This window comes from Callospermophilus lateralis, chromosome 4, assembly GCF_048772815.1.
Source record: "Callospermophilus lateralis isolate mCalLat2 chromosome 4, mCalLat2.hap1, whole genome shotgun sequence".
Taxonomy (NCBI): Eukaryota; Metazoa; Chordata; class Mammalia; order Rodentia; family Sciuridae; genus Callospermophilus; species Callospermophilus lateralis.
This window is the reverse complement of record NC_135308.1, coordinates 161,703,381-161,731,311: the sequence shown is the minus strand read 5'-3', so window position 1 is coordinate 161,731,311 and position 27,931 is coordinate 161,703,381. Positions and strand designations below refer to the sequence as shown.

General features: G+C 56.4%; 1 protein-coding gene across 4 annotated transcripts; it reads left to right on the top strand.

Annotated features, from left to right (window-relative positions):
* Positions 1 to 74: 74 nt before the first annotated feature.
* Ttll1 (TTL family tubulin polyglutamylase complex subunit L1) lies at positions 75 to 27,894 on the top strand. Of its 4 annotated transcripts, XM_076855429.2 has the most exons (13): positions 75 to 224; positions 731 to 793; positions 3,915 to 4,139; positions 4,232 to 4,300; positions 7,424 to 7,540; positions 11,754 to 11,962; positions 12,483 to 12,663; positions 15,565 to 15,699; positions 15,942 to 16,050; positions 18,505 to 18,648; positions 21,753 to 21,839; positions 24,503 to 24,666; positions 27,627 to 27,894. In XM_076855429.2, exons 5-13 carry the CDS (start codon positions 7,428 to 7,430, stop codon positions 27,754 to 27,756), a joined length of 1,272 nt encoding a protein of 423 aa, XP_076711544.1. In that variant the 5' UTR covers positions 75 to 224; positions 731 to 793; positions 3,915 to 4,139; positions 4,232 to 4,300; positions 7,424 to 7,427; the 3' UTR covers positions 27,757 to 27,894. The 4 variants fall into 4 exon arrangements, with proteins under 4 accessions (XP_076711544.1, XP_076711542.1, XP_076711546.1 ...); XM_076855427.2 differs by lacking the exon at positions 3,915 to 4,139; XM_076855431.2 differs by lacking the exons at positions 3,915 to 4,139; positions 4,232 to 4,300.
* The last annotated feature ends 37 nt before the right edge of the window (positions 27,895 to 27,931 follow it).

Genomic DNA, 27,931 nt, shown 5'->3' with positions numbered 1-27,931 from the left:
CCAGCTGCCAACACCCAGGGCTGGCCCGCGCCTAGGCCGCCGCCTCTGGGCGCCGCGGCGCGGCCGGGCGCGTGCGCGCGTGCGCGGGCCTCCCTTCGCCTCTGCGGCCCCGGCCGTGCGGTTGGGTGCGGCTCGTCCGACCCGCATTCTGCAGGACCGTCGCCCCCGCCGCCGCGCCGCCGGCCTCCCGAGTTCCTGCGACCTGCCTGTGCCTTCCGATTTCTGTAATTGCATCTTATTCTTGTCCCCCCAGGCTGTCGTGGTCCCTGTCCGTCGCCGTCGGTCTGCAGCCTGCCTCGTTCTTGCAGGGAGCATTGGCAGCACTTGTGTGGAGGGGACGGGAGCCTGTTGTCCCCTTCCTGCCCGTTTTTCTGTGGGTGGGGGACCGGACCACGACGTTTCCCTCCCTGTTCCCAGGGCGGGGCAGGGTTGGTCCTCCGCCGGGCGGAGTGGCGGGGCGTGTGGGAGTCACCTGGCTTCCAGTCCTAACCCTTTTTGGACTTCGGGAGCAGGTTCTTTGTTTGGGAAACATTAATGAGCAGGTTACAGTGCTGGCTGGTGGCAGTTAGGAAAGATAGGTCCTGCTGTCCCCTTGCTGTGCAGCGTGACGCCATCACCCAGTGGGGGCGTGGAGGGGCACGGTGACACACAGCTGTGGACACCCTGTCGGTGTGTGACCATCATTCACATCGTTATTTACTATTCAAGATGGCTCTTCTCTCCCCTTCAGAGAAAGCTTGTCGGACCGTTTTCTAATGGCTGGGCCCAGGAGGGCGAAATGATTCTCAGGACTGTAAGTTCCCCTGCTTGCTCTTCTTGGTGGTCGGCTTGGCTTTTTAACTGCCTGCTGGCAAAGCGGCTGACCTCCTGGGGTCGTAGGCTCGCAGTGACAGCAGCTGTCCCTCAGGTCCCAAGGTTCCACTCCACCCCATCCTTTCAGGGCATGCTGTAATAACACTGTGTCTGTGACTGGTTGATTCTTTTTTTTTTTCCCCTTTACACTGGAGATGGAACTCAGGGCCACTTTACCACTGAGCCACATCTTCAGTCCTTTCAATTTTTTAAATTTTGAGACAGGGGCTCACTAAGTTGCTGAGGGTCTTGCCAAATTGCTTAGGCTGAACTCAAGCTTGCAACCCTCCTGCCTCGGCCTCCTGAGTTGCTAGGATTACATGTGTGTGTCACTGTGCCCAGCTTTATGGGTGATTCTTTCCTTTTTTTTTTTTTTTTTAAACACCATGCCTTTATTTTTATGTGGTGCTGAGAATCAAACCCGGGTCCTGCCCATGCTAGGCCAGCGCTCGACCTCTGAGCCACACTCCCAGTCCTATGGGTGATTCTTTACTGGTCTCCCTCTCTTAAGAACTAGCAGCTGCTGTAGAGTTGGACTTCACCTAATTCACGGGTTTGCACAAACAGCACTTGTTTGATCGTGTGCAGAGGGAATTCATTTATTTTTTGTTAATTCTTCAAATGTTTATTTAGTACCTGCTGTTGCTAGACACTGTTCTGAATGCTGGGGATTCAGTAGAAGGTAAGGCTCTCATGACGGTGATGTGTCTGTTGAAAAAGGATAATCACCAAATACCTGAAAAATAGACCGATTAACTTCCAATTTGCGCATGTATAGAATCACCCAACAGCTCAAGACAGCTTCTTGTCCTAAAGAGTCAATCAGCACATCATTGTGTGACGCTTACAGATCTGTCTTCCTTCATTTCTTCCTTCTGTCTGTGCTTTGGATGGAACCCATGGCCCGGCACATAATAGACAAGCACTCCACTGCAGAGCTACACACCCAACCCTAAGAATCTGTTTCTAAAAAGTGATTCCAGTCCTTGAGCCATGCCTTGAGTAGCTCTGGACTAAGCTAAGCTATGGAGAAAGTACAGTCCCACTTATTGATGGTTTTAATACGTGTGTTTAGTTGTGGTCTGAAAATATAAAAATAGAAAATTCCAGAATAAACAACTTATAAGTTCTAAATTATATGCTGTTTTGATTATTGTGATGAAATCTGTCACACTTGGTTCAATGTATCCATCCTGTATATGTCACCTGCTCGGTAGTTACTTGGTATCCATCTTGGTTATCAGGTTAACTTTTTTGTTTTTTTAAATGTGGGGGCTCTCACTATGTTGCCCAGGTTGGCATCTCACTCCTGGGCTCAAGCAGTCCTCCTGCCTCAGCCTCCCAAGTATCTGGCTGCAGGCGTGAGCCACTGCACCCAGTTGTCAGTGGTTCTTGAGGTATGGCGATGCTTGTGTTCAAGTCACCCTTATTTCACTTAATAATGGTCTCAAAGTACCCGAATGGCGATGCTGGCTGTTTAGGTACGCCACAGGAAAGCTAGGGGTGCTTCCTACAAGTGAAAAGGTGAGAGTTCATCCAGGTATATGTGTATAGGAAAAAACAGTATAGGGTTTGGTACTGTGTTTGGTTTCAGGTGTCCACTGGGTGTCTTGAAATGGTCCACGGTGACTACTGTCAAGTGACAATGTGGTAGTTTTGGATGGATCCAGATTGGGTGGTCAGGGAAGGCCACTCGTGAGAGGTGCCCTTTGGGAAGGGGCAGCTCTAAGGGACGAGCGAAGCCTTCAGACAGGATGCCATGTGGTGGGTGTCGGAGCGGAAGAGCAGCCAGGGGCTCTAGAGGGGCCACTGGGAGACAGGTTGAGGGAGACGGGCCTGAGAGGACGGGCCTGGGTGGTGCACGGCAGGCAGCCTTGTGGGTTGCAGTGGTAACCGCGTCCTCCCGGCCACGGTGGGGCTTTGTTGGCGACTTGCTAAAGCACTTTGCCATCACGGGGCGTAAGCATGTTCTGTGTGTCTCATCTCCCTGGGTCTGGAATGTCCCCGTTGGCTTTTTGTCTTGGTGACAGACCTGGTACCCGCTCAGTGCTTAGCAGGTGGATGAGAAGCTGGACTGCAGTAGCCCTGAGCCCAGGCTACCTCGGGAACCCTGTGCTCCACCTTAGGAAGTCCTAACCCCAGTGGGCCCAGGAGGGCACCCTCACCGTCTTCCGAAAGTAACCAGTAGCTCTTTGGTTCCCAGGTGGCTCTGTGGTTGGTACAGCTCAGGTGGTGGCAGCCCCAGCCACAGTCTTGGGCTCGGTCCGCCTGAAGGTCAGGGCGCCACTTCGTTTTCCTTGGTCATTTTCATGGTTTTGGCTGGGAGCGTCTCCCGCAGGCTTCGGATTCAGATGCTGAATCCCTGGGAACCAGTGGACGCTGAGCGGGTCAAGTTCATGATGCAATGCCTCTGCCCTCTTCCTTCTACCCAGCAATTGGAGAAAGTGATAATGAAACAATCTAATAGCAGTTTTTTATTTACTCTTCTAAGGAAAAGGACTTCGTATTTCTAAGTGGGGAAGGAGCCAATCTCCTTCTGCAGTGTGGTGACGGCCAGTGGCTTCATTTGTCGGTTCTGCAGGAAATTTCTGAACCCTTCACTGTGCCTGGCCTTGTCCGGGTGCTGATGTGCAGAGTTGCCCCACAGGGGTCTGACTGGGGAGGAACATGTAACTAAAGTCACCATGGGTATGGGGGTGGGAGACAGAGTCGATGCAGCCCCTATTCCACTTTTTACTCTCTTGCTGTAGTCTGTGCTGATGCTGTAACAAAATACCTGAGACCAGATAATTTATAAAAAATAGAAGTTTAGGGCTGGGGGTGTATCAGTGGTAGAGCACATGCTTAGCATGCACAGGGCCTGGGTTCCAGCCCCAGGACCCAGAAAACACATTTGTTTGGCTTAGGATTCTAGGTCAGGATCAGGACATCTGGCCAGGACTGTGTGTCATGTCATAATGTGGCAGAGGGCTTCACATGGTGAGACGGCAAACTTGCTGGCCACTGATGCCATCTTGGGAACTGTACCCTGGTGACCTCACATGTTCCTATTTACGTCCAAGACCCCTCCTCCAGATAGCATATGGATTGGGGGTCAGGTTCCAACGCAGACTCCTGAGGGGACCTCCCGGCCACAGCGGTTCCAGCTCCCTCCTCTGCCCTCGGCCACCAGGCCCTGATGGTCTGCCAGCAGCGTCTCTGGGCAACCTTGACCCCGGCGAGGAGGCCGGAGCGGCTCCTGGTGCTCACTCGGTGAACAGGACCCGTCCCCTGGACGTCCCTGGCTGGTGCGGTCTTGCTTTGTTCATAACTTGCTTGGCCATCTCGGCTTCCGTGCCGCCGCGGCTGGACGTTTCACCCAGGGTCAACTCTGTTCTAGGTGAAGCCAGCGGCCAGAGTCAGTGAAGCCGAGAACCTGGGTGACCCAGTGGCTCCTGAGGGACCTATGGTAGGTGTGGCCTGACCTGTTCCCAGCAGGGACTGTCCACCTGGTGGGGCAGGGGCTGGACGGGGCGGGGCCCTGGGGCTGAGGCAGCCCTGGCCTGGGGGCTCCCCTTCCTGTGAGCAAAGTGAGGCTGGGAACTCCCCTCTGTGGGTTTGGGGACTGTGACCTGCCCAGGCTGTCAGCAGGCGGCTCTCTCATCTCCAGGTGCGAGGCCGTGACCGGAGGGGGGCCGTCCGTGGGACTTTGTTTGGGGTTTTTTTAGTATTTCTTGGTTGTCAGTGGACCTTTATTTTACGTATCTATACGTGGTGCTGAGAATGGAGCCCCGGCCTCACGGGCTAGGGAAGCGCCAGGGGAAGTGAGCTACAACTCCAGCCCAGACTTGGCTTTTGTACTGCGAATCTAACCTAGGGGCACGTTGCTCCTGAGCTACGTTTCCAGTCTTGCTAAACTGCTGAGGCTGGCCTCCAACTTTCCATCCTCTTGTCCCAGCCTCCCAAGTTGCTGGGATCACACATGTGCACCCTGTGCCTGTCAGAGACTGGGTTTCAGTCCTGCCCTGTGACTGAGGCGGGGTACTGACGGCCTGGTTGTGGTAGGGCTGGGGAGTGAGTCTCCCATAGTCAGAGGACAGAGGGGAGCAGGATTCGCCTGGGGTTCAGGGCTGTGGGGCAGACTTCAAATAGTGAAATGTAGAATTTCCTCGGTCACTGGCATTGACATGTCCCTGAGGCGTGGGGACAGGCCACAGCTGGCAGGAATTTGGCTCTTAGGGCGCTCTGCCGTCTTCAGCGCAGTGACTGCCTATGCTCTTTGTGTATCGTGACCAACACCAGTGGTGGCCGTCCATAGGGCACCTTACTCTGCAGAAAGCAGCAACTGGCCATCAGCATCACCTTGCTGGAGGCCAAGTGCGTGGAGGGCCACAGTGGGCCGTGTGAAGGGCAGGGTCGCCCTGGGTCTGGTTCCCCTGCAGGCTCCTAACCTCTGGCCTTCAGCCCCCTGCACTGACCATCTAGAGGGGGTTTTGTTTGTTTGCAGAACTAAGGATTGGACCCAGGCCTGGAGCATGGTAGGCAAGCGTTCTACCACTGAGCCACGTCCCCAGCCGTTTTTATTTTTGTTTTGAGACAGGGGCTCACTAGGTGGCTGAGGCTGGCCAGGAACTTGTGAACCTTCTGCCTGGGCCTCCCAAATTGCTGGGATTGTAGCCACTGTACCCAGCTGATATTGAGTATTTCTCAAGTGCCTTCCTCGTGCCAGGTATTGTTCATTTATTCAGCTCTCGCTATAGCCCCAGGACGTGGGTAGATACTGTTCTTATCCATTTTACAAATGAGGAAATAAAAGTTCAGAGAGGTTAAGTCATATGCTCAGGGTCACACAGCCAGTGAGTGGTGGGGCTGGGCCTCACATCCCAGCTGCACAGTCCAGAATCCCACCACAGTGCCCCCTCCCTGACCCTACCATCCTGGCCAGAGGATGGGCAGCCATTGTGTCAGTGCCACCTTTTACCCACCCATCTCTTCTGCCCCATCGTCACTCGGCCTGGAGTGGAGCAGGTGCTGCTCATGAAGCCTGGCGGTTGCCTGCTCTGCACTCGTCGCCCTCTTCACGTGAAACCCTACGTGCAGGGGCGAAGAGCAGGCCTCTCGGGAGCCGGTGGGAGCCTGGCACTCCGCGCAGCTCGAGCGCGTGAAGTCACTTTTTGAAGGAGGAAGCTGAGGCCTGGAGCCGTCAGAGGCCTGGCTCAGCCGCCCAGGGAAGCTGTGGCCAGTCGGTCTGTCTGAGCTGAGTCCCCGTCATGAGCCAGGCATGGAGCCAGCCCGGGCATGCGGTGGTGAGGAGAGCCGGCTCCCGACCTGCAGGGGGACAGCAGTCGCAGAACAGATCTGTGGGGTGCTGCCTGTGTGCCTGGCCGGGAGGCTCTGCAGAGGGAGTGACCGATCTGTGCTGGCGGATGAGTGGGAGGGGGCAGCTGGGCAGGGGGCAAGGGGAGAGGGCGCCAGGGGGACGAGAGAGGGGGCAGAGAGGACCAGTGGGGCAGCTGGGCACAGTAGCCGCAGCGACTCAGGAGGTGGAGGCAGGAATATTTGACTTAGCAAGACCCTGTCTCAAAATCAAAATGAGAAAGGGCTGGGGAACCAGGCACGGTGGTGCACCCCTGCAATCCCAGGGCTCAGGAGGCCGAGGCAGGAGGATCGTGAGTTCAGAAAGCCTCAGCAAAAGTAAGGCCCTAAGCCACTCAGTGAGACCCTAACCACTCGTGAGACCTTAAGCAGCTCAGTGAGACCCTTCTCTAAATAAAATATGAAACAGGGCTGGGGACGTGGCTCGGTGGTCCACTGTCCCTGAGTTCAATCCCCAGTCCCCCCCTCAATAAAACAAGGAAAAAGGGCTAGGGACGTGGCTCAGTGGTAAAGCACTGGGTTCAGCCCCCAGTACTGCCTGCCCCCCACTCCCCCGCCCTTTCCAAAACTGAAAACAAAACAAAACCCTAAAAGCAAAGTCAAGAGATCAGGGACAGGGAGGGGAAGGACAGGTGGTCCAGATGTACCTGGAGGTGCAGGTAAGAGCCTGGGGTCTGGGTTTCAAGTACTCTGGAGGCCACTGGTCATTCGCTGGAGTGGAGTGGTCAGATACCCCGGAAGGTCACTGCGGTTGTCGAGGGTGACTGGAGGGGGCAGGGCCTTGAGGGGAGATCGGTGCTGGGCGGGCGCCCTCCACTCCCCTCAGGAGTCAGCTCGCGGTGCCCTCCTGGGGCCAGTCTCCCCCCGCCGGGCAGGGCTGCCCTCCTCCTGCCCGCCAGCCCCTCGCGCCTCTGGCTTGGTTCTTGTTTGGGTGCCCTGGGTGATGGGGTCACCTTTACCGCCCACCAGGCCAGGGCCTGCCTCCTGTGCTGGCCTCGGGGCTGGTGGACAGCATCCCTGCCGCTCACCTAGATGGCAGAAGTCCCCTTCCCCTGCTGTGACACCAGAATGCCCCAGACATTGCCTGGGGGTGGGATTGCCCTTGGCTGGAGACCGCTGGGGTGGGCAGGAGCTGGCCTTGGGTCTGGAGGAGCCTCTGCTCTGAGGGAGGCTGCCTGGCCAAGGTTCAGAGCCCTGATGACTTGGTCTCTTCCAGGATTATGGCAGGAAAAGTGAAATGGGTCACTGATATTGAGAAGTCGGTGCTGATCAATAACTTTGAGAAGAGAGGGTGGGTCCAAGTGACCGAGAATGAGGACTGGAACTTTTACTGGTGAGTACAGCCAGCTGGGTTTGGGGTCTCTGGAGCCTCTGAGGGTGACCCCCTCCTGCCCGGCACCGGGGAGGACCGTGTTTCCAGAGCCAGTGGCTCCGCGCCCGTCTCCCTCCTGAGCACCGGGGGCTGGTTCCTCTCTTCCCACTCACCTGGGCACCGCTCACTTCCTAGGCCCGAGGCGTTGGGCATGAGCACGTGGGAGGAGTCCTGGTGACGTCTGGCAGGGCACAGGCTGGGTCATCAGCCCTGGCAGACCACAGTGGAGAAGGATTCCGCTAGGAGAAGAGAAGCCACGTGTGGGCGTTGGCTCCAGTGGCCAGGGTCCTGTAGATGCCTCTCCCTGCTTGTTGAATAGGTCCCATGTCCTCCTCCACCCTCCTTCCTCTTGTTCCTCCTGTGGTGGCCACAGTGGGGGCCTGGTCTGCTCCTCCCTCAGGGTTGACCATCATCTCTGAATGGGCCTCCTGACCAGGGGTCGGCCTCCACCCTCTGACAGCGTCACACACCAGAATGCAAACCAGGTCACACACTCTGCCCTCCCGGTCACCTGCAGCTGCCCAGAGCAGTGCAGTGATTCTCGGAGGAGTGGGCCCGGTGGGCGAGCAGGGGTCTCACCTTACACCTGTCCCCACCTCAGACCCGCTGGCCCAGTGCTGACCTGAGGGATGGTCCTCCCTCCCTCAGCCACTGTCCTTCTCCCCGCTGCCCCCAGCTCCTCACCGTTCCCCTGCAGTGACCTTGCTCACCCAAGCTGTGCCCCCACCCCTGTGCACACGCGCACACACACCTGGCGAACCTCAGCCCATCGTTCACAAGTGCCCATCCAGACTCTGGAGCCCGATTCTCCCTCTGTTCACACCTCGCTCCGCCTCTCTGTGTGTGGCCACCCTCTGCATGTGGATGGTGGCCAGAGCTTGGTGTCTCTTCTGAGGCCGCCTTTGCCTCTCTGAGGCTCACAGTTTGCCTTATCTGGTGGCAGGACCGCGGGCGTCCTGGGATTGGTGTCCCCACCTGTGCCCTCTTTACATGGCTCTGAGACCCTTGAGAGAGCGAGGATCCTGCCTGGCTGTGCCAGAGTCCCCAGGGGCTGGCAGGGGCCTGGGCACCGAGCGGGCCCGCGGTCAGCTTCTGTATCCAGAGTCAGTGAGCGATGACTGGGCGTTGCTTCTGACCACAGTGCCGGTTACCTGTTACCTGCACGTCCAGTCACAGCCAGATTTCGTCCAGGAATGTGGCGTGCCGACTGGGGAGCGCTCTGGGGTGCTTCGGCACCTGGGTTCACTCTGCCAGGTAAAGTGCAGAACCGTCTGCCCCATGGACCCTTAGGTTCTGCCTCTGCGGACTCAACTGACCCTGGGTCAAAAATATTTGGAAAAGAAAATTGCAGCAGTACCAAACATTCACTTTTTCTTCTTGTAATTATTCCCTAAATGATAGAGTATAACTATGTACACGGGTTGCCTTCGCATGTTCATAGTTATACTCATTGGAAGTAATCTAGAGGTGATTTAAAGTGGGGGGTGCAAAGGCCCTGTGCAAACATAGCACCCTTTTTTCTAGGGGACCTGAGCACCCTCATAAGTCTTTTTTTTTTTTAAAGACAGAGTGAGAGAGGAGAGAGAGAGAGAGAAAATTTTTTAATATTTATTTTTTAGTTATCGGCGGACACAACATCTTTGTTTGTACGTGGTGCTGAGAATCGAACCCGGGCCACATGCATGCCAGGCAAGCGCGCTACCACTTGAGCCACATCCCCAGCCCCACCCTCATAAGTCTTGGGACAGCTCCCTGCAGATGCCGAGGGGCAGCTCTAATTCCCAGAGCCTTGTTTAATTGGTGCTCCGAAAGGAAATTGGTGCTCTGAGTTGGACAGTGACTTGTAACTTTCCGTTCCAAGTGTGTTGCCCTGGGCCACCCAGCTCTCTCTGAATTCACCCACGGCTCTCACCAGGTCTTGGGTGCTCAAGCGCCTCCTTCTCCATGTGGAATAGAAACATTCCGCTGGGGTCTCCTTACGCTGCCCAGGCTGGCCCCCAACTCCTGTGCTCACGCCAGCCTTCCGCATCAGCGCTGGGCTAGCTAGACCACAGGTGTGATGCCACCGTGGGCTTCCAGCTGTTCCTAACAGCAGAAAGCACAAGAGAGGCCCAGCCAGAGACGCAGGGTGAGAGCTGCAGCCATTGGTTTAACTTCATCTTTTTTAAAATTTTTTAGTTTTTTGTAGTTGAGCACACAGTATCTGCCCCTGAGCCCCAGCCCAGCCCTAACTTGACCTTTACTCCTGGGTGCTACCAGCAATTTCGGAGTCGGTCAGGGTCACAGTAGAACCACTCCCGCAGCGTGGGAAAGGTCAAGTACTTCAGCTGAATGGTCATGGCTCAATTATAGTGCAGTTGGAAGCTTCTAACAATCAGTAAGACAAGCGTAGTAAGGACTGTCATTGGGGCTGGGAGGACAGCCCGTGTGCCTGCGGAAAGCCGCCGGGTTACTCAGTCCGAGTGCTCAGCTGGGCCCTGCCCTGGTTCCTAAGAGGCCAGTGGAATGGCCCTGGGCCTAAGTCACTTTGGGTGAAAGGCACCGCAGTGGCCGGGCCCCAGGGAGCTGCTGGCCGCACACCTGGAGGGGTGCGGGGCCCAGCTGTGATCTTGAAGACTGGCCAGTGAAGGGAACAAGTCGCGCAGGATTTCCTCTCGTGAACGAGCTGCTCTTAGGGTACCTGGCTGTGGATGAGGGGATCTTGTAGGACTGTTGCTGCTGGTAACCACGGAGCAGGGGGAGATAGAGGGCGGCCACGGAAAGAGAAATGTGGTTTCTCTCGTAGTCTTTATGTTCAGCTGATAATATTCTCTACATATTGGATTAAATAGATGTATTAGGACGGCTTTTTCTCACCTGTTTTTTCTGGGGAGGTAGCGGGGATTGAACTCAGGGGCACTTAACCACTGAGCCATGTCCCAGTCCTTTTTGTATTTTATTTAGAGACAGGGTCTCGCTGAGTTGCTTAGCACTTCACTAAGTTGCTGAGGCTGGCTTTGAACTTGCGGTCCTCCTGCCTCAGCCTCCTGAGTCGCGGGGATCACAGGCATTGCCACTGTGCCCAGCTCTTGTAACATTTTTTAAAACTTGCCTGTTAGTTTAGTTGTGCAAGAGATGGAGCTGCTGGACAGTGGGGACAGTGCTGGCCAGTGGGGCTTGCCCATCACTGACATCCCAGAAGGAGACCCCAAGCCTCACGTTTCCGCTGACCGTGTACACGCCACGTGGGAGGCAGCCCAGCCAAAAGATCTGCTCATCAGCCCTCGAGGCTGGCTGGCAGTTCCTAGGAGGTCAGGGGCGGGGGACATGTGAATGAGGAGCCTGGGTGAATCCCACTGGACAAGGACCGGTGTCTTCGACAAAGGAGTTGCGTGGAAGAGAAAGAGAAAGAAGGAAGAGAGAGGACAAGGACTAGAAGAGAAGTAAGGGCCCAGGCTGGTGGCCAGGCCGTGTCCCAGTCACTTGGGAGGCTGAGGCAGGAGGATCACAAGTTCAAGGCCAGCATGGGCAACTTAGTGAGGCTCTGTGTCAAAATAAAAAAAAAAGGGGGGGGGTGTGGGTTGTCGCTCCATGGTGGAGCCTGGCACGTGCAAGGCCTTGGGTTCATCCCCAGCACCACAGGGAGTGGTGATAAAATGTGAAGGCATCTCTTTCTACCATCGCCCCTTCCTCTGTGAGCCTTCCAAGAGTATGAAGTGCTAACTCAGGGCCCTCAGATAGCCCTGTGATTTCATTTTTTAATTTTTGGTACTGGGGATTGGAATGGTGGTGCTTAGTGATGGGGTCTCCCTGAGTTGCTTAGGGCTTCACTAAATTGCTGAGACTGGCTTTGAACTTGCAGTCCTCCTGCCTCAGCTTCCTGAGCTGCGGGGATTTCAGGTGTGTGTCCCTGTGCCTGACCAACCCCTGTGATTTTGCCTTTAAGGTCAATGATCTTTCTGAATCTGGGTGCAGATACTGGGTGAGTGAGGTTCTCTAGAGTCTGAAAGGGGTCAAACTGCACTTATTGGCAATGTTGTCACTGTTCCGTGAACATTTATTAGGCTCCTACCTCGGCAGAATCAAAGCAGCTCCTGCCTCACAGTCAGGTCCCGTCTGGGGCACAAGGGGTGGCGGCCAGGGCTCCGCGGGGCTGTGGGGACTGGCGGCTTTAGCCCTCTGAGCTCTGTTTCAGGATGAGCGTGCAGACCATCCGGAATGTGTTCAGCGTGGAGACCGGGTACCGGCTCTCAGACGACCAGATCGTCAACCACTTCCCCAACCACTACGAGCTCACCCGCAAGGATCTGATGGTGAAGAACATCAAGAGATACCGGAAGGAGCTGGAGAAGGACGGGAGCCCCCTGGCCGAGAAGGACGAGAACGGGAAATACCTCTACCTGGGTGGGCACCTTCCGCTGGCTGCTGGTCGTCAGTAGCTGAGTTTCTCATCGGGAGGGACCCTGAGGTGGGGTGCTGGCTCAGCTGGGAGACCGGGTCTGTGGCTCCTCTGTCCCCTCGGGTGGGTTGGGCCACGGATGGCTGGAGGGTGTGCTCGGTGCCCCTGCACAGGAGACACCTGCCTGCCTGCTGGGGTGGGCCCCCGCTCCTCCAGCCGCAGGAGGACGCTGTGTCCCTGCCCCACCTGGTGATGGAGGCGGCTGCGGGATGGTCAACTGTCCCTTCACGTCCCGGGCCGCGGTTTCCTCATCTGCCGAGTGGGATTGCGAGCTGTAAAGTCGGGACACTCGGGGCCCAGTGAGGGGAACTGGGCCTGCACAGGACTCCAGTGGCCGAGTCCTCGTCGTGTGAGGCCCCGGTGGTGGGGACCGGGTGGGGCCGGGGGACGGCAAGTGCTAGAGGCAGTGGCTTCCCGTTTTGGGCCCGTGGGCTGCCACTCACGGCACTGGGCTTCCCCTTCCAGACTTCGTGCCAGTCACCTACATGCTGCCCGCGGACTACAACCTGTTCGTGGAGGAGTTCCGGAAGAGCCCGTCCAGCACCTGGATCATGAAGCCTTGCGGCAAAGCCCAGGGCAAGGGCATCTTCCTCATCAACAAGCTCTCGCAGATCAAGAAGTGGTCCCGGGACAGCAAGACGTCCACGTGCGTGCGCAGCGCCCCGTCGCGGGCTGGGCTCTAGTTAGCAACGGCCGGCATCCTCAGTCCCTGGGCCGTGAGCGGGCTGACCCTTGTCTGCTTTCCAGCTGTGTATCACTTGTGGTGTGTGACCTAGCAGGGCCTGTGGCTGTGATAGTGACAACCAGACTCTCCCTGGGGTGACTGGTCCCCAGGTTGGTGGGAGGCCAGCTGGGGCACAGGAGCCAGGCGTGGAGGCTCGCGCCTCAGACCTCGGGTTTGAATCCCACTCTCGCTAGCTGAATGTTTTTTGGTATTTTCTCCTTTAGTTTGGTTTGGTGCTTAGAGTCGAACTCAGGGTGCACCACCGCAGAGCCACATCCCCAGCCCTTTTTATTTTTTATTTTGAGACAAGGTCTCCCTAAGTTGCTGAGGCTGGCGTCAAACTTGGGGTCCTCCCACTTCTGCCTCCTAAGGCATGGGACTGCAGGTGTGCCACCATGCCCAGCAGTGCCTGCTTCTGTACCTAGTTTAAACTCGGGGCACTAATGACACCACTGCCTTGGGAGTGGGATGAGTCACGGGTGGAGCCTGGGGCAGTGCAGCGAGCGTGGAGCCAGAGGCTGGCAGGGTTCTTGTGCTGGTTGTAGGTCAAGTCCAGATTCTTCCTGAGTGGCAGGCTCCTCTCTGCCCTTGGGGTGTCCTCAGCGGCTCTCAAGTGCCCGGGGGCCCCTGGAGCAAGGCCTGGTGTGATCCTTTCCCAGTGGGTTGATGTCTCACGTATCAAGAGATCCCAGGGAAGTTTGGCGGGGGACTCGTGTGTAGTGCACTTAAATCTGACCGCACCTTTCTGTTCCCCAGGCCGGCTCCTCAGGGGCTTCCAGGGGCTGTGCTGCAGTCCTGGCACTGTCTCCCTGAATCCCTGTCACCCCAGTGTCTCCTGATGAACCAGGATCTCTCTCTGGGAGGCAGGGGCTGGTGACCAACTGAATGTACCTTTGCTCTTTGCTGACAAGATTTCAGCCGGGCGCAGTGGCACACCCGTGTTATCCCAGCGGCTCAGGAGGCCAAGGCAGGAGGATCTCAAATTCAAAGTCAGCCTCAGCCATGGCGAGGCTCTAAGCAACTCAGTGAGACCCTGTCTCTAAATACATACAAAATAGGGCTGGGATGTGGCTCAGTGGTCGAGTGCCCCTGAGTTCAATCCCTGGTACCAGGAAAGAAAAAAAAAAACAAAACCAAAGAATTTAGTACTTTCAGAACAGTTTTGGACCCACTGCTAAGCTGAACAGAAGACAGGGCTGGGGTGGTGGCTCAGGGGTAAAGCACTTGCCTCACACCTGTGAGGCCCTGGGTTCGGTCCTCAGCACCACATAAATAAATAAAATAAAGGTATTGTGTCAACTACAATGAGACAATTAAAAAAACAGCTGAACAGAAGATCCAGCTTTCCAACCCCCCCCCCCACACACACACACACACACATAGCCCTGGGTGCTCAGCCGCTCCTGCCCCTCCCCCCAGCCTCTGGCAGCCTCTGGTCTTTGTGCTGTCCCCTTGCCTTTTCCCTAGTGCCACCGAGGAGGAATCCCGCCACATCTAGCCTTTCACCTCGGCTTCAGTTGTGAGCAGCGTGCATTAAGCTTTCTCATCAGTGCATAATGGGCATCTACGTCTTCTCCTGGCTCGATTCTTTCTTTGTCCCACTGATTAATATCCCGTTATCTGCATGGACCACAGATTATTTACCCCTCGCTTGCTGAAGGACATCTTGGTTGCTTCCTGGTCTGGGGGAGTTATGAACAAGCTAAGGTCCAGGGGCAGGGTTTGCAGGGACATGAGTTCTCAGCTCCTCTGGGGAGACGCCGAGGGGTCTGATTGGTAGACCTTGTGGCAGAGGGTGTTTAGTTTCTTTAGAAAGTTCCTGATGAGCTGGATATGGTGGCACACACCTGTGATCCTAGCAATTCAGGAGGCTGACGGAGGAGGATCACAAGGTCAAGGCCAGCCTCAGCAACTCAGCAAGACTATCAAAATCAAAAAAAAAAAGGGAGGGAGATGGAGCTCAGTGCCAGAGCACCCTGGGTTCAATCCCCAGTGCCCAAGCACAGCCTCCAAAGCGGCTGCCCCACTTTGCACTGCCAGCCGTGAGTGCAGACCCGTTGCTCCGTGTCCTGGTGGGCGCTTGGTGTGACCATTCACAGGTGGTTTACCGTGCCCTCCTGATGGCGTCTGAGGTGGAGCGTCTCTTCCTGTGCGTGATCGCCACCATGTGCCTATCTGTGCTGAGACCTTTAAGGTCTTGACCCATCTCTAATGGTTGATATTGTTGGGTTGTAGTGTTCTTTGTATTTGGGGATAACCGTCCTTTATCAGATATGTCTTTTGAGCATATTTCCTCCCAGTTTGTGGGAGTTATATTTTCTTTTTTTTTTTAATATTTATTTTTTAGTTTTCGGTGGACACAACATCTTTATTTTATTTCTTTTATGTGGTGCTGAGGATCGAACCCAGTGCCCTGCACATGCCAGGCGAGCGCGCCACCGCTTGAGCCACATCCCCAGCCCCTATATTTTCTTTTTTTTTTTTTAATATTTATTTTTTAGCTGTAGTTGGACACAGTATCTTTATTTTATGCATTTATTTTTATGTGGTGCTGAGGATCGAACCCAGGGCTTCACACGTGCTAGGCGAGTGCTCTACCGCTGAGCCACAACCCCAGCCCCGTCTTTATATTTTCTTGACGGTGTGTTTTACAGAAATTTTGTTTTCCAGGACTGGGGATTAAACTCGGGGCTTTAGCTACACAAATGCTTTACCACTGAGCTGTTTCTAGCCCAGAAATTTCTAAGTCTAACGAGGCTGGGTCCATCAGTTCACTCTTCAATGGGTCATGCCAATACCGTCTTTTACCCTCTCGGTGCGCAGGTTCGTGTCTCAGTCCACCAAGGAGGCCTACGTGATCTCGCTGTACATCAGCAACCCCTTGCTCATCGGCGGGAGGAAGTTTGACCTACGCCTGTATGTTCTGGTGTCCACCTACCGCCCGCTGCGCTGTTACATGTAAGAGCCAGGCCTTGCCTCTTGCTGCTGTGCATCTTAGCCTGACTTGGCCTCCTGCTTAGCACCATTGTGAGGCGGGGGATTTAGTAAAACAGTGGGTGCTCAGGTGGGTGCTGGGAAAATAAGAGCCACTGGTCTCGATGCCACTGTGAGTCCCACAAATGAGGGCAGCTCCTTTAAATGTTAAAGCAAAAGCCGTTCCTTTTAGTCCTCAGAGTCTGAGTCAGTTGAACTCCCCCCAGGTATAAGCTGGGGTTTTGCCGGTTTTGCACCGTGAAGTACACCCCGAGCACCAGCGAGCTGGACAACATGTTCGTCCACCTCACCAACGTGGCCATCCAGAAGCACGGGGTGAGTGTCCTTCTGCTCTTGCTGCGTGGGCTGCTTTCCTGTGTCCGCAGGAGAGGACAGGTGGCTCAGGGGTGGTGTGGAGGATGCATCCTGGCCCGAGGCCCTGGCGCCAGGGGATGGGGGCCAAGTGCTTGTTTGGGGGAAGACAAGGGGGAGCTCTGGGAGAGAGGAGGCCACAGGTGCAGGTCCCCTTTCTAGTTCTGTGACCTTGGACAAGCACGTTCAACCTTAAGCCTTACTTAGTTTGTCCAACAATAAAAGGAAATAATAGTATTAAGAGGCTCCTTCTGCTGCGATGAGGTCGTCGCGTCTCATAGATCTGTCTGACGTTAGAATATAGGTTAGAAAATGCACCAAAATTAGTAGAGGAAGCCGGACACGGTGGCACTCAGTGCGCCTGTCATCCCAGCAGATCAGGAGGCTGAGGCAGGAGGATCGCAAGTTCAAAGCCAGCCTCAGCAATGGCGAGGCACTAAGCAACTCAGTGAGACTCTAAATAAAATGCAAAATAGAGCTGGGGATGTGGCTCAGTGGTCGAGTGCTCCTGGGTTCAGTCCCTGGTACCAAAAATAAAAAATAAAAAGTAAAATGGGGGAGGAGGGATTGGGGTGGTGGCTCAGTGGTAGAGCGCTCGCCTAGAGGCACTGGGTTCAATCCTTAGCACCACATAAAAATAAAATAAAGGTATTGTGTCCACCTACAACTAAAAAAATTTTTAAATATTTCTTAAAAATAAGGGAGGAGTGGGGAGTGAAATCAAACTCCATGCCTGCATGATCTTGTCAAAATGCATTCAGCTACAGGGGTAAGGCACCCCTGGGTTCAATCCCCAGTGCCACACACAAAAATGCCACACTCCACCTTGCCCGCTGAGCATCGTGGCTCTGAGCCCTCCTGATGGCTGGTGGGGTTTGGTTTCACAGTTCTCAACCTCTTGCTTTGAAAATGAAACCCCAGACTCATTACCTCCTGATGCTTTTGTGTCACCAGTGTAAGAGGGAAGCCCCTGGCTGGGGGACCAGCATCAGCCACTGGTCCCCAAAGCCAGTCCTAGGGAGGAGCCGTAGTGGTGAGGTCAGGGAGGGAGCTTTGTGGTGGGTGTGGCTACGCCAGGAAGAACAGAGAGGTCTTGGGCCTGGGCTCTGTCTCCAGGGGCTGCTCTAGGCCAAGGGGAGCTAGGCTTGGGGTCTGCAGAGCTGGCACAGCAGGCCGTCCTGCTCCATCGGCTCAGGATCCACCGTAAGAGCTTTGTTGGCACCGAGAAGGTCACTGGTGTTTGGGGGTGAGGCTTCTAGTTTTCCTCATGAAGTGTTTATGGGTCAGACCTGCGTCCCTGGAATCCAGGTGACCGCAGGAGAGATGACTCAGGGGGCTCAGAGGGGAAAGAAAGTCCCCATGGCCAGGCAGAGCCGGAGGCACAGTGGGGTCAGCTAGGTCAGTGACGGGGCCTCCTTCAAATGCCAGTGGTATGGAGAGAATGGATCGGCAGGGATGGGGGGACAGGTGGAGGCCCCCCCAGCCCGGACGAAAGCTTGGACACATGGCAGCCGCTCTGAGCCCATCACCCTGCTCATGAATCCAGGCCGCATTGGTGACATCGCAGGCTTGTTAGAGAATTGCATGTGCGGAGTTTTTTCTTTCTTTTTTCTTTTTTTAGTTGTAGATAGGCACAATGCCTTTATTTTTATTTATTTCTATGTGGTGCTAAGGATGGAACCCAACCTCACCTGCGTGTGAGGCAGGTGCTCTGCCACTGAGCTACACCCCCAGCCCTGCTTATTTGTTCATTTTTTTATTTTGAGACAGGGCCTTGCTAAGTGATGTTGGCCCCGAACTTGCAGTCCTCCTGCCTCAGCCTCCCACGTCACTAGGATCACAGGCATGTGCTGTGCGCCCGGCCACGCATGGTGTTTTTGAGTGTAGGGCCTAGCACACTTGTGTCTTGGCCTGGCTTTTCCAGGTGAGAGACTGAGGCAGAGCTCTGCGGGCAGGAGGTGTGGGGCTCATCCTCAGGAGCAGGGAGGTGGGCAAGGCCAGGACACTGCGAGGGGAGTTGACGCAGCTGCAACAGAGGCGCCAGCTGGCACCAGGTGGCGCTGTGGAGCTGGGTGCCCACCTAGCTGTGCAGGAGCAGGGACAGGGCCCACGCTGGCATCCACCAGGCCCTGCCAGGCATGACCTTGCATGAGGCAGCTTCCTGGAGGGTCTCTGCTGGGGCAGGAGTGCCCTGGTCTTGAAGGGGGCCTGGGTGGCCCTCCACAACATGGGCTGTGAGGTCGGTTATGAGAATACTGTAGCGCTAGACTTTAGGAGGCGCGGAGCTCTGCCAGTCAGGGAACTCATCTGCCCACACCCAAAAGGCACTCGAATGACCTTGGAGGGACGAGAGAGCAGGTGGCTGGGTTCCTCAGGTGCATTGCTGGAAGGTGCCCTGTCCCCGTTTTCTGTCACTAGGAGGACTACAACCACATCCATGGGGGCAAGTGGACCGTGAGCAACCTGCGGCTGTACCTGGAGAGCACCCGCGGCAAGGAGGTGACCAGCAAGCTGTTTGACGAGATCCACTGGATCATCGTGCAGTCCCTGAAGGCCGTGGCGGTGAGTGCCAGGTTCAGGGACCAGGTGGGCACCGGGATGAAGGCCCTCAGGAGTTGGCCGTGCTCACCACCGGACTGCTCTTGTTGTTTTGCTAAAAATACCCGTGTTCACGTCCTCACTGTCTGCGAGTCAGCCAGAGGCGGAGGTGGCTTCAGGAAGGCAGAGGCCCCTCTGGCTGTCGCTGCTCAGTGAGCTGGGTCCAGCTTCCCACGTGTGGCCGCAGGCCCTGCATCCTCTGCGGCAGCCCAGGCGCCCCGACACCATCATCGGCTCCCCCTGTGCCCGCTGCTCCGGGTGAACTTTTCTGTGGGAAGCGAGTGATGGAGGTGGACCCTCCTGTCCGGCTCCAGTCTCCGCTGCTCCATGAACATTTAGAGCTGACTTGCTCCTCCTCCGCTCTTCTGTTTGCTGCTCGTGTTGCTCTGAAGCAGGCGCGCACCTGCCCTGAGGGGGAGAGGAAGAGTACTTAGAGCCCCTCGTGCTGGCCCTCACGTTCCGGGTTCGGGGCTTCACAGATGGTGTCTCTGAGGTGTCTGATCACCCCGACTTGACGCACGAGAAAATGGGGGCTCGAGCCCTAGAGCTAGGAAGCGGAGGGCCTGGCACTGGCTCAAGGCCCGGCAGTCCTCCACCTCACCAGTGAGGGTCGGGAGGCACCAGCCCACTGCCGAGGCCCTCACCAGAGACTGGGTCCTCCACCTGGTCTTGCTGCTGAGCTGGCCTCTGACGGGCCCTCCCCACTCAGGTGTGGGAGGACATGTAGCCATGGAGTGTGGTTGGAGGGTGCCAGCCACATCCTAGTCTTTTTTTTTTTTTTTTTTTAGAGAGAGAATTTTAATATTTTTTTTTAGTTATCAGCAGACACGATATCTTTGTGTGTGGTGCTGAGGATCGAATCCAGGCTGCACGCATGCCAGGCGAGCGCGCTACCGCTTGAGCCACATCCCCAGCCCCTCACATCCTAGTCTTTTAAGAAAGGTACTTTATAAATCTTCAGAAGTGGGGCTGGGGTTGTGGCTCGCATATTCTGCCCACCTACAACTAAAAAACATAGTAAAGAAAAATCTTCAGAAGCTTAAGAAATCAAGTTGAAGAGCCAAAGAACCACAGCCAGACTGCAGCACGCGGCCCGCAGACCCAGGGCCTGGGGAGGAGCCCTGCCGCGAGCGCAGGTGTGTGAAGTCGCTGTGCTCAGAGGCTTGGGCTGAGCGTGGGGTGCGTCTGCAACCCTCCATTGGAGACCCGGGTGGAGACCTTGGTGGAGACCTCCATGGAGACCCCCAGGGAGACCTCCTGGAGTGTGGGCCGCCCCCTCCTGCCTGTGCGGCTGGAAAGGCACGTCACAGGAGTCACCTGAAGAAGGCCTGAGACGGGAAAAGGTGACCTGGGGCCTTTCCAGGTCTAGAGTGATGCGGGCTTCATCATTGGTTTGTGTTGACAATTCGGAGGAGAAAAACCCAGGAGCTGAGTCATTGCTGGCACTCGTCTTGGGGACCCAGTTCCACACCTTCCTGCTTCATTGTCAGAAGCCTGTCCCTCTGGCTCGGTGGCAGGTCGTGAGGGGGTGCCAGCTCAGCTGTGCTTTAAGCCTCGTACCTGCCTGTTCTGAGTCTGAGACTTGCATAGTGAGCTGAGCCAGACACCAGTGTCACGGGGCTTGTGAACAGTGCCCCGAGGTCAGCTTTCTGACCCAGAGGAGTTAGGTGCTATTATTTATTTTTAATATGTATTTTTCAATTGTAGTTGGATACAGTACCTTTATTTTATTTATTTATCTTTACGTGGTGCTGAGGATCGAACCCAGGACCTCGCACATGCTAGGTGAGTGCTCTACCGCTGAGCCACAGCCCCAGCCGAGGTGCCATTATTTGTCTATTTATTTTCCCCTGGTGCCAGCGACTGAACTCAGGGTGGTTCTACCACCGAGCCACACCCGGGCCTTTTTTAGTTTTTGGTTTGGGTTCAGGGTCTTGCCGAGTTGCTGAGGCTGGCCTTGGCTTTAGGGTCCTCCTGGCTGGGATCACAGGAATAATCCGGGTGCGTCCAGGCCAAGCCGCCCTCTCAGTTGCTTCCAGCCACTGCAGACCCCCTGGAGTGGTGGGGCTTTGAGGAAAGCTGGCTGGCTGACCAAGAAAGACTGCTGATGTCAGGATTCCCCAGGAAGCCACCCACTGCCGCCCAGCTGCCCTCCCCTCAGTGAGTGAGGAGGGGTCCCAGGCTGGGTCCCCTGAGACTTTCCACTGAAATCGAGGGTCTTGTTTAGCAGAGCCCTTGCCACCAAGGGATGGAAAGGCCTCGCCTGCTTGTCTCTGGGGCTCACTGATGGGTGCACAAGAGTCCCCGAAGGGCGTGTGAGACTGCTGACCCTGGGCCACTTCCAGTGGGTGGTGTCCAGGGGGAGGACCCAGGAATCTGCACAGTGAGCAAGGAGCTGGGTTGGTTTGTTTTGTTTGTACTTAATCACTGAGCACCCCCCCCGCCTTTTTTTTTTTTTTTTTTTTTTTGTAGACAGGGTCTCACTAAGTTGCTTAGGGCCTTGCTAAGTTGCTGCTTCTGGCCTTGAATTTGTGATCCTCCTGCCTCAGCCTCCCAATTTGCTGGGATTCCAGGCGAGCGCCACGCCCAGCTGGGTTGTTTCTAACATTCTTGGAGTAGTTTAGGTGAGGGATGTGGAAGTAGAGTGGGACTGATTGTCACAAGGACCCTGAGAAACTGAAAACTGGCCTTGGCTTTAGTGGACTGACTCATCACCGGAAGCAGAGCTTCATAGTGCGACACTCAGGTGGCACAGGGCTGGGAGGAAGTGGAAGTCTCTGGTGGCAGCGTGTGTCTGTGCAGGCTGTGTGGGCCTTCTCCCCAGTGCCCAGGCTGGACTTGGGTGGCTCAGGACAGTCTCACACTGGCGGACATTCAGGGCTGACCGTGGGGAGCCTCTGGCCAGCAGGATGTGGAGACAGTTACTGCTTCCCTGGTCCCTGTTGGGTGGAGGCAGGTTCCATCTCTAAGCCCTGGGAACAAAGGGAAGAGCCTAGTCACAGGTAACCAGGACCGCGGGAGGCCTGAGGTGTGACACCAGCTGGGTAACTGCTCTCTCTTCCCCGCAGCCTGTGATGAACAATGACAAGCACTGCTTCGAGTGCTACGGCTACGACATCATCATCGACGACAAGCTGAAGCCCTGGCTGATCGAGGTAACTGCGGGGGCATTGGGACGCCTGCACTGGGCTCACCTCACGCAGCCCGCCCTCAGGCTGCCCAGCATGCACCCAGCAGCCCTGGCCAGCGTTCCCCAGGCTGGGCAGGAGGACTGGGACAGAGGCTCGGGTTGGGCAGCCAGGAGTGCACCCCGGGACTCTTCTCTCCCCTGAGCCCCATCTGGGAGTGCAGTGGGGCTGGGGTCCCTCTCCAGATGAGCGAGGAGCTTAGTAACTGGGACCCTCAAGCCTTGGGAGCTTCGAGGCTGGTGGTGCTCCAGCAGCCCTGCACCCTGTCCCTTGAGTCCTTGTGGGGGCCGCTCCTCTCCAGGGAGGGGGCTCCAAACTGTGAAGTGCTGTGTCAACAGGAGCCTGCTGTCCAGAGGTCAGGGAAGCTCTCGCTCTTCCTGGGCCTGTAGGAAGGCAGTCTGGAAGTGGGTTGATCTGTCTGTTCCCAGGAGAAGGGAGGACTCATGGGGGCTGTGCCAGGGTTACAGGGGTAAGTGCACCCTGCTGTGCAGAGGGCCCTGTCCTCGTGACAGGCCACGCTGCACAGCAGGCCTGAGCTTCCTGCTCACCTTGCCCAGGTGCTGCAGGTGAGCCAAAGTCGGCTCTGAGTGCACTGTGGGAGCGAAAGCATCTCGCTCTGCGCTCTGCGGGTTCTTGGCCACGTTTCGCTCAGCGAGTCTCCTCACCATGCTCCTGTGGAGGTAGAGCTCAGGCCGAGGCCCAGTGGCCCTTCAGGCCAAGGCCCAGTGGCCCTTCAGGCCAAGAAGCCCTGGGTCCTCCCGAGTCGTAGGGTGGGGCTGAGGGTTAGAAAGTCAGAGACCCCCCCAGCGGCTGCTGGAAGAGCCCAGATTCCTGCTGTGTTCCGGGGGTTTCCAGGGACCTCACTTGCTCTGCTGCCAAAGCTCTGTGTGTTGTGGGGGGTGTGGGGGTAGGTGTATAACGTGTGCTTTTTTCCTGCATCTTAAACGGAGTATCTTGAATTGGAGCCAAGCTTTCCTTGATGAGCTAGGATCCTAAATGTAGCCATTTTTCTGTTTCATATATATGTGTGGCACTGGGATTTGAACCCAGGGGTGCTCTACCATTGAGCCACACCCCCAGCCCTTTTTAATTTCTTTTTCTTTTTTTGAGACAGAGAGTTGCCCAGATTGACCTCAAGCTTACAACTCTCCTGCCTCAGACTCCCTTGTAGCGGGAATTATAGGCATGTACCACCATATCCAGCTTGACCATTATTTATTTCTTTTCTTTTCTTTTTTTTTTTTCAATTCTTTAGCTTTCAGCAGACACAACATCTTTGTTTGTATGTGGTGCTGAGGATTGAACCTGGGCCGCACGCATGCCAGGCGAGCGCTACCACTTGAGCCACATCCCCAGCCCATGATTTTTATTATTTATTTCTTTGTACTAGGAATTGAAGCCAGGGGCACTCAACCACTGAGCCACATCTCTAGCCTTTTTTAAAATATATTTTATTTAGAGTCAGGGTCTTGCTAAGTTGCTTAGGGCCTTGCTTTTCCTGAGGCTGGCTTTGAACTCGAGATCCTCCTGCCTCAGCCTCTAGAGCTCTGGGATTACAGGCGTGTGCCACCGCGCCCACCTTATTTTTAATTTTTTTTTTTTAATTGGGGACTGAACCCAGGGGCACTTAAAACACTGAGCCACATTCCCAGTCCCATTTATTTTTGGAGACAGTGTCTTACTGGGACTGTGGTTGGGGCTCAGTGGTAGAGCACTTAGCTGGTATGTGAGACAGGGTCTTATTAAGTTGCTCAGGGCCTCACTAAGTTGCTGAGGCTGCTTTGAACTTTTGATCCTCCTGCCTCAGCCTCCTGAGCCACTGGGATTACAGGCATGCACCTTTGTCCCCAGCCTACAGTGGTAATTTTAAAGGCAGCTGAGATCCTAGGATTCCTGATACCCCCTGCCAGCCGCACAGGTCCTGTGCCCCTCCAGCCTGTGACCTCCTTGAGGGAGTGGGCCAGCTGCTCTCTGACTGGGAGAAACCTGACTCATCACAGGTCTGCTGCCTCTGTCCCCCAGGGCCTGGGGGCTAACCAAGGTCGTTAGGAATAAAATAGGAGTAAATAGGCTGTGAGCTGAAGCTGGGTCTCTCCAGGGGTGAATGTCTGCACTTCACCTGTGGGGTTTGGGGCTTGCCTCAGTGCTCAGAGGCTTTGGGGGACCCGCTGCCGTGTGTCAGTGGGTCCTCACTTGAGTCAGAGTGCTGCTTCCTGGTGAGGTGTGGCTCTTTTATGAAAAAGGAAGGCCTTTACCTCAAACCCCACGCTGCTGTGTGGTCAGGGTCCTCTGGGCCACTGGCCTGGTTCTGGGTGGCTTTTGGTACTTAGGACATAGCAGAGTGTGATTTGAGGTGACATAAAGTTATATTTATGCTGACCCCAGGGTCTTATGGGTGTGATAGCTGATTTGAGGATTCTAATCCTAATCAGTTCTGCTTTATCTGACAGCTAATAAAATTAGATCACAAAATGTTCCCCGTACAAGACGGGAACATTAAATAATGTTAGGAAAGCGTCATAAAGTCATATTCAGTCACGATGGCCACCTAAACCGGGTGGCAGCCACGTTCTCTCCTGCGGGCCCGGAGGAACTAGGGCACGATGCAGACTGTGGTTTTCCTCTCTTAGGTAAACGCGTCCCCATCCCTCACCTCCAGCACTGCCAACGATCGGATCCTTAAGTACAACCTCATCAACGACACCCTCAACATCGCCGTCCCCAACGGCGAAATCCCAGACTGCAAATGGAACAAGTCCCCTCCAAAGGAAGTTCTTGGGAATTACGAAATTCTGTAAGTCGCGTATGGCCCTGCAGTTGTCCCGTGAGGCGTGCCAAGGCCCCGCGTGGGTGTTGGAGGCAGAGTGTGTCATTCGCGATGCCGCGGCAGGGCTCACAGCAGAGCAGGAAAGCTAGGCCGGTTGTTCTGCTCAGGCACTGGGGGCTCTGGGACAGCTGGGAGTCTGGTGGACCTGGCACTGGTCCCCTCAGGGCTGCGTGATGCTGAGGAGCTCCTGTCCATGGGCACCTCGTAAACTGGAGCAAGGAGCCTGTCCTGCAGCTGGGGGGAGCTGCCTCTCGTGGCCGACCTCCGAGGCCTCGCTGTGCCCTCCCAGCCCCTGAGGAGAGGAGTCCCACTGAAGTGTGGTCCCCTCGTGCTGTGACGTGAAAAGATGGACCCAGCGCTGCAGAGAGGTGGCTGAGGATGGATGGAGTGTCTAGAAGCACAGCAGAAGTTTGGGGAGGGGGTCAGACTGGGCCCTGGCCAGGGCCGCTTTGGATTGGCAGCGTGGGAGCCACAGGTGGTGTGAGGTGATAGATGTCCGCTGCAGGGCCCCCCACGGGCTCAGATCTGTGGCTCTGCATGGAGCTGTAGGGGGGGACAATGTGAAGGGAGGTCTGCCAGGAGCACCAGGGCCTAGGGGGACCCCTCAGTCCTGCTCAGGGTGGAGGGAGGCTGGTGGGTTGGGAACACATGGGTGGGCTCTGTGCCCCTCCAGCCTGTGACCTCCTTGAGGGGATGGGCCAGCTGCTCCATGTCCAGGCCGAGGAGCAGAGGTAAGGCCCCTGCTTTTAGTTGTAGAGAAGAAGAGGGTCACCCATCGGTTGAGCCACCCTCTTCCCCCGGCTATGAGGTGGCACAGGCTCCCGTGTGGAGGCAGGTCCTAGCTCCTGCCCAGGACCTGCAGGTGTCCCGTTATGGCCCGGCTGCTGAGCAGGGCCGGTGCAGAGTGGAGAGAAGGGCTCTGTGGCAAGAGGGCTTCTGTCCTCAACGCCCACCCTGTCCCCGCGCCAGGCCCTGTGCTGCGTGTTGCCAGTGCTCACGGTCACCCTTCAGGGTGAAGAGCGGGAGGCTGGCAGCATAGGTTCATGTGCCAGGGTCACACTGGGGCTGCCCAGAAACAGGTGTTCCTGCTGCCCCCAGATTGTCCCCTGCCTGGCACCACAACGCCAGCCTTGTGCATCTGCCCCCCAGAGTCTGTCTCAGCTGCCAGCTCTGGTTTCATAGCCTTTAAAAACACCCCTTGCACCACAAAAAAAAAAAAAAAAATACTATTTAGAACCCACACAGTAGCCAGGTGCGGCGGCACACACCTGAAATCCCCGTGACGTGACGTGACGTGACGGGGAAGGCTGAGGTAGGGAGGTCGCAAGTTCAAGCCCAGCCTCAGCAATTGAGCAGACCCTGCCTCAAACCAAAACATAAAAAGTAGCTCAGGGGCAGAGTGCAAGATCCTGGACTCCATCCTGTACCTCAGAACAAACAAACAAACAAACAATGGTAACTGTTCTGCCTGTCAAAACCCAGAAGAGAGGCTTTTGAATAGGAAGGGCCATAGACACCGTCTGGCTCTGTCTGGGTTCCGTTTGCTCCCCAGGTGCCACAGCACTGGGGGGACAGCGCCTGGTCCCAGCCGCTCGCCAGCCAGGTGTGCTCAGTTGCTGTGGTTTTCAGGCCGCGTGGCACAGGCTTCCGTCCTCATGGGCCGAGTGCGGTCCTGTCCACTCCTTCAGCAGTTCTGCCCACCCGCCTTGCCAGGTGCTAGGGGTGGCCAGGAGACACAGGAAGCGTCACTGCAGCCCTCAGTCAGTGATGCAGACGCCCAGCAAGCCATAGGGTGGCAGCCTGTGGATGGGGTGTCTGGGGGCCCTAGCCGTCTCCAGGGACAGGGGCGCTGGCCCTGTGCAGAGGGGCTCCCTTACCAGGCTGGGAGGAGAGGAGCACCAGGTGGAGTGTCCTGCTGTCCTACCCCAGCGCAGAGTGGACCCTGTGGAGTCTGCCATGTGGGGAGCAGGGGTGCCCAGGCCTCTCCCTCCCTGCACATCCGCCCCGTCTGCCACCAGGAGCACACCACTCTTCCACCCAAGGGTTTCTGAGGCAGACCCCCTGCACCCGCGGATTCTGGTTCTGGGAATGACCCTGAGGCAGAAGCACGCCCTTGGCCAGGAGCCCACAGAATGCAGCCTGCAGCAGGCCGGCCCCCTTGGCCCTTTTTGGGTGGTGCAGAGTCCGCAGATGACCGAGGGTCCGCGGGCAGGATGCACTTAACCGCAAGTGGCGGCAGGGGGAAGCTCTGCATTAGGGATACGGAGTCCTGGGTGTCACCCCAGCTCTGCCATGGCCTGGGTCTGAGCTAGGGGGTGGTGGGCAGTCATGGGAGGGGTGGGCAGCATCTCTCTACCTGAGGGACCTTGGAGGGCCCCACTGCAGCAGAAGGGCAGGGACTTGCTCTGATGCCGTTTGACTGGCACAGGGCACCCAGGCTCCGTCCAGCTCCTACAGACGCCAGGCGCTTTCCCGCCCCACTCACTCCGCTCGCCCTGGCACCGCCTGTGCTGGTGAGCATTGGAAACCAGGTGACGAGGACCTGGAGGGGCATCATAGGTCCTGCTGGAGGCGTGCGCCTGATCTGGTCCCCTCCTGTCAGCCTCTGGCCCCTACCAGGGGCGCTGGGCGGAGGGTTTGGAGACGCGGGGCCTCCCATCACTGCACAGGGCTAACCTTGGTGTCTCATTTGTGTTCATTGCCAGCATCTGTCTGGGGACCGTTAAAATGTCCACTCAGGGTGGGACAGGGCCCTGTCCTCAGTAGCAGTTGAACCGCGTGGTCCTCAAGGCTGTGGGCCGCTAAAGCTGCCTGTGGGCAGAGGGGCTGGAGCCGGGCGAGGTGGGACTGGGGCCAGGGGTCAGGCCTGCTGCTTCCCGGTGCCGTGTGCAGAGCCCCCTGTGATCCTGGAGGTGGTCTGTTTCCAGGTACGACGAGGAGCTGGCCCAGGGCGACGGGGCCGACCGGGAGCTCAGAAGTCGACCGGGGCAGCCCCTGGGGCCCAGGGCAGGCCGCACAAGAGACTCAGGGCGATCCGTCCTCTCAACCTGGAAGTGACCACCAGCAAGAAGGAAGCCCCGCTGGGACTTGTCAAGACGACCCCCTTCCCAGACCCCACTGAAGGCCTGAGACCTATTTTGGAATTCCCTTTTTCTAGACTCCTCTTTCCTGAGCCTGTAAATAATAAAGCACTTATTTGGAAGGTCAAGGTGTCTGTTTCATGAGGGCAAAA

Excerpts from the sequence above, each read along its gene's own strand:
- Ttll1 (XM_076855431.2), top strand. The coding sequence starts at position 7,428 with ATGGCAGGAAAAGTGAAATGGGTCACTGATATTGAGAAGTCGGTGCTG. Across the intron at positions 12,664-15,564 it reads CGGGACAGCAAGACGTCCAC|GTTCGTGTCTCAGTCCACCA; the intron begins GTGCGTGCGCAG and ends CTCGGTGCGCAG. Across the intron at positions 24,667-27,626 it reads CTTGGGAATTACGAAATTCT|GTACGACGAGGAGCTGGCCC; the intron begins GTAAGTCGCGTA and ends GTCTGTTTCCAG.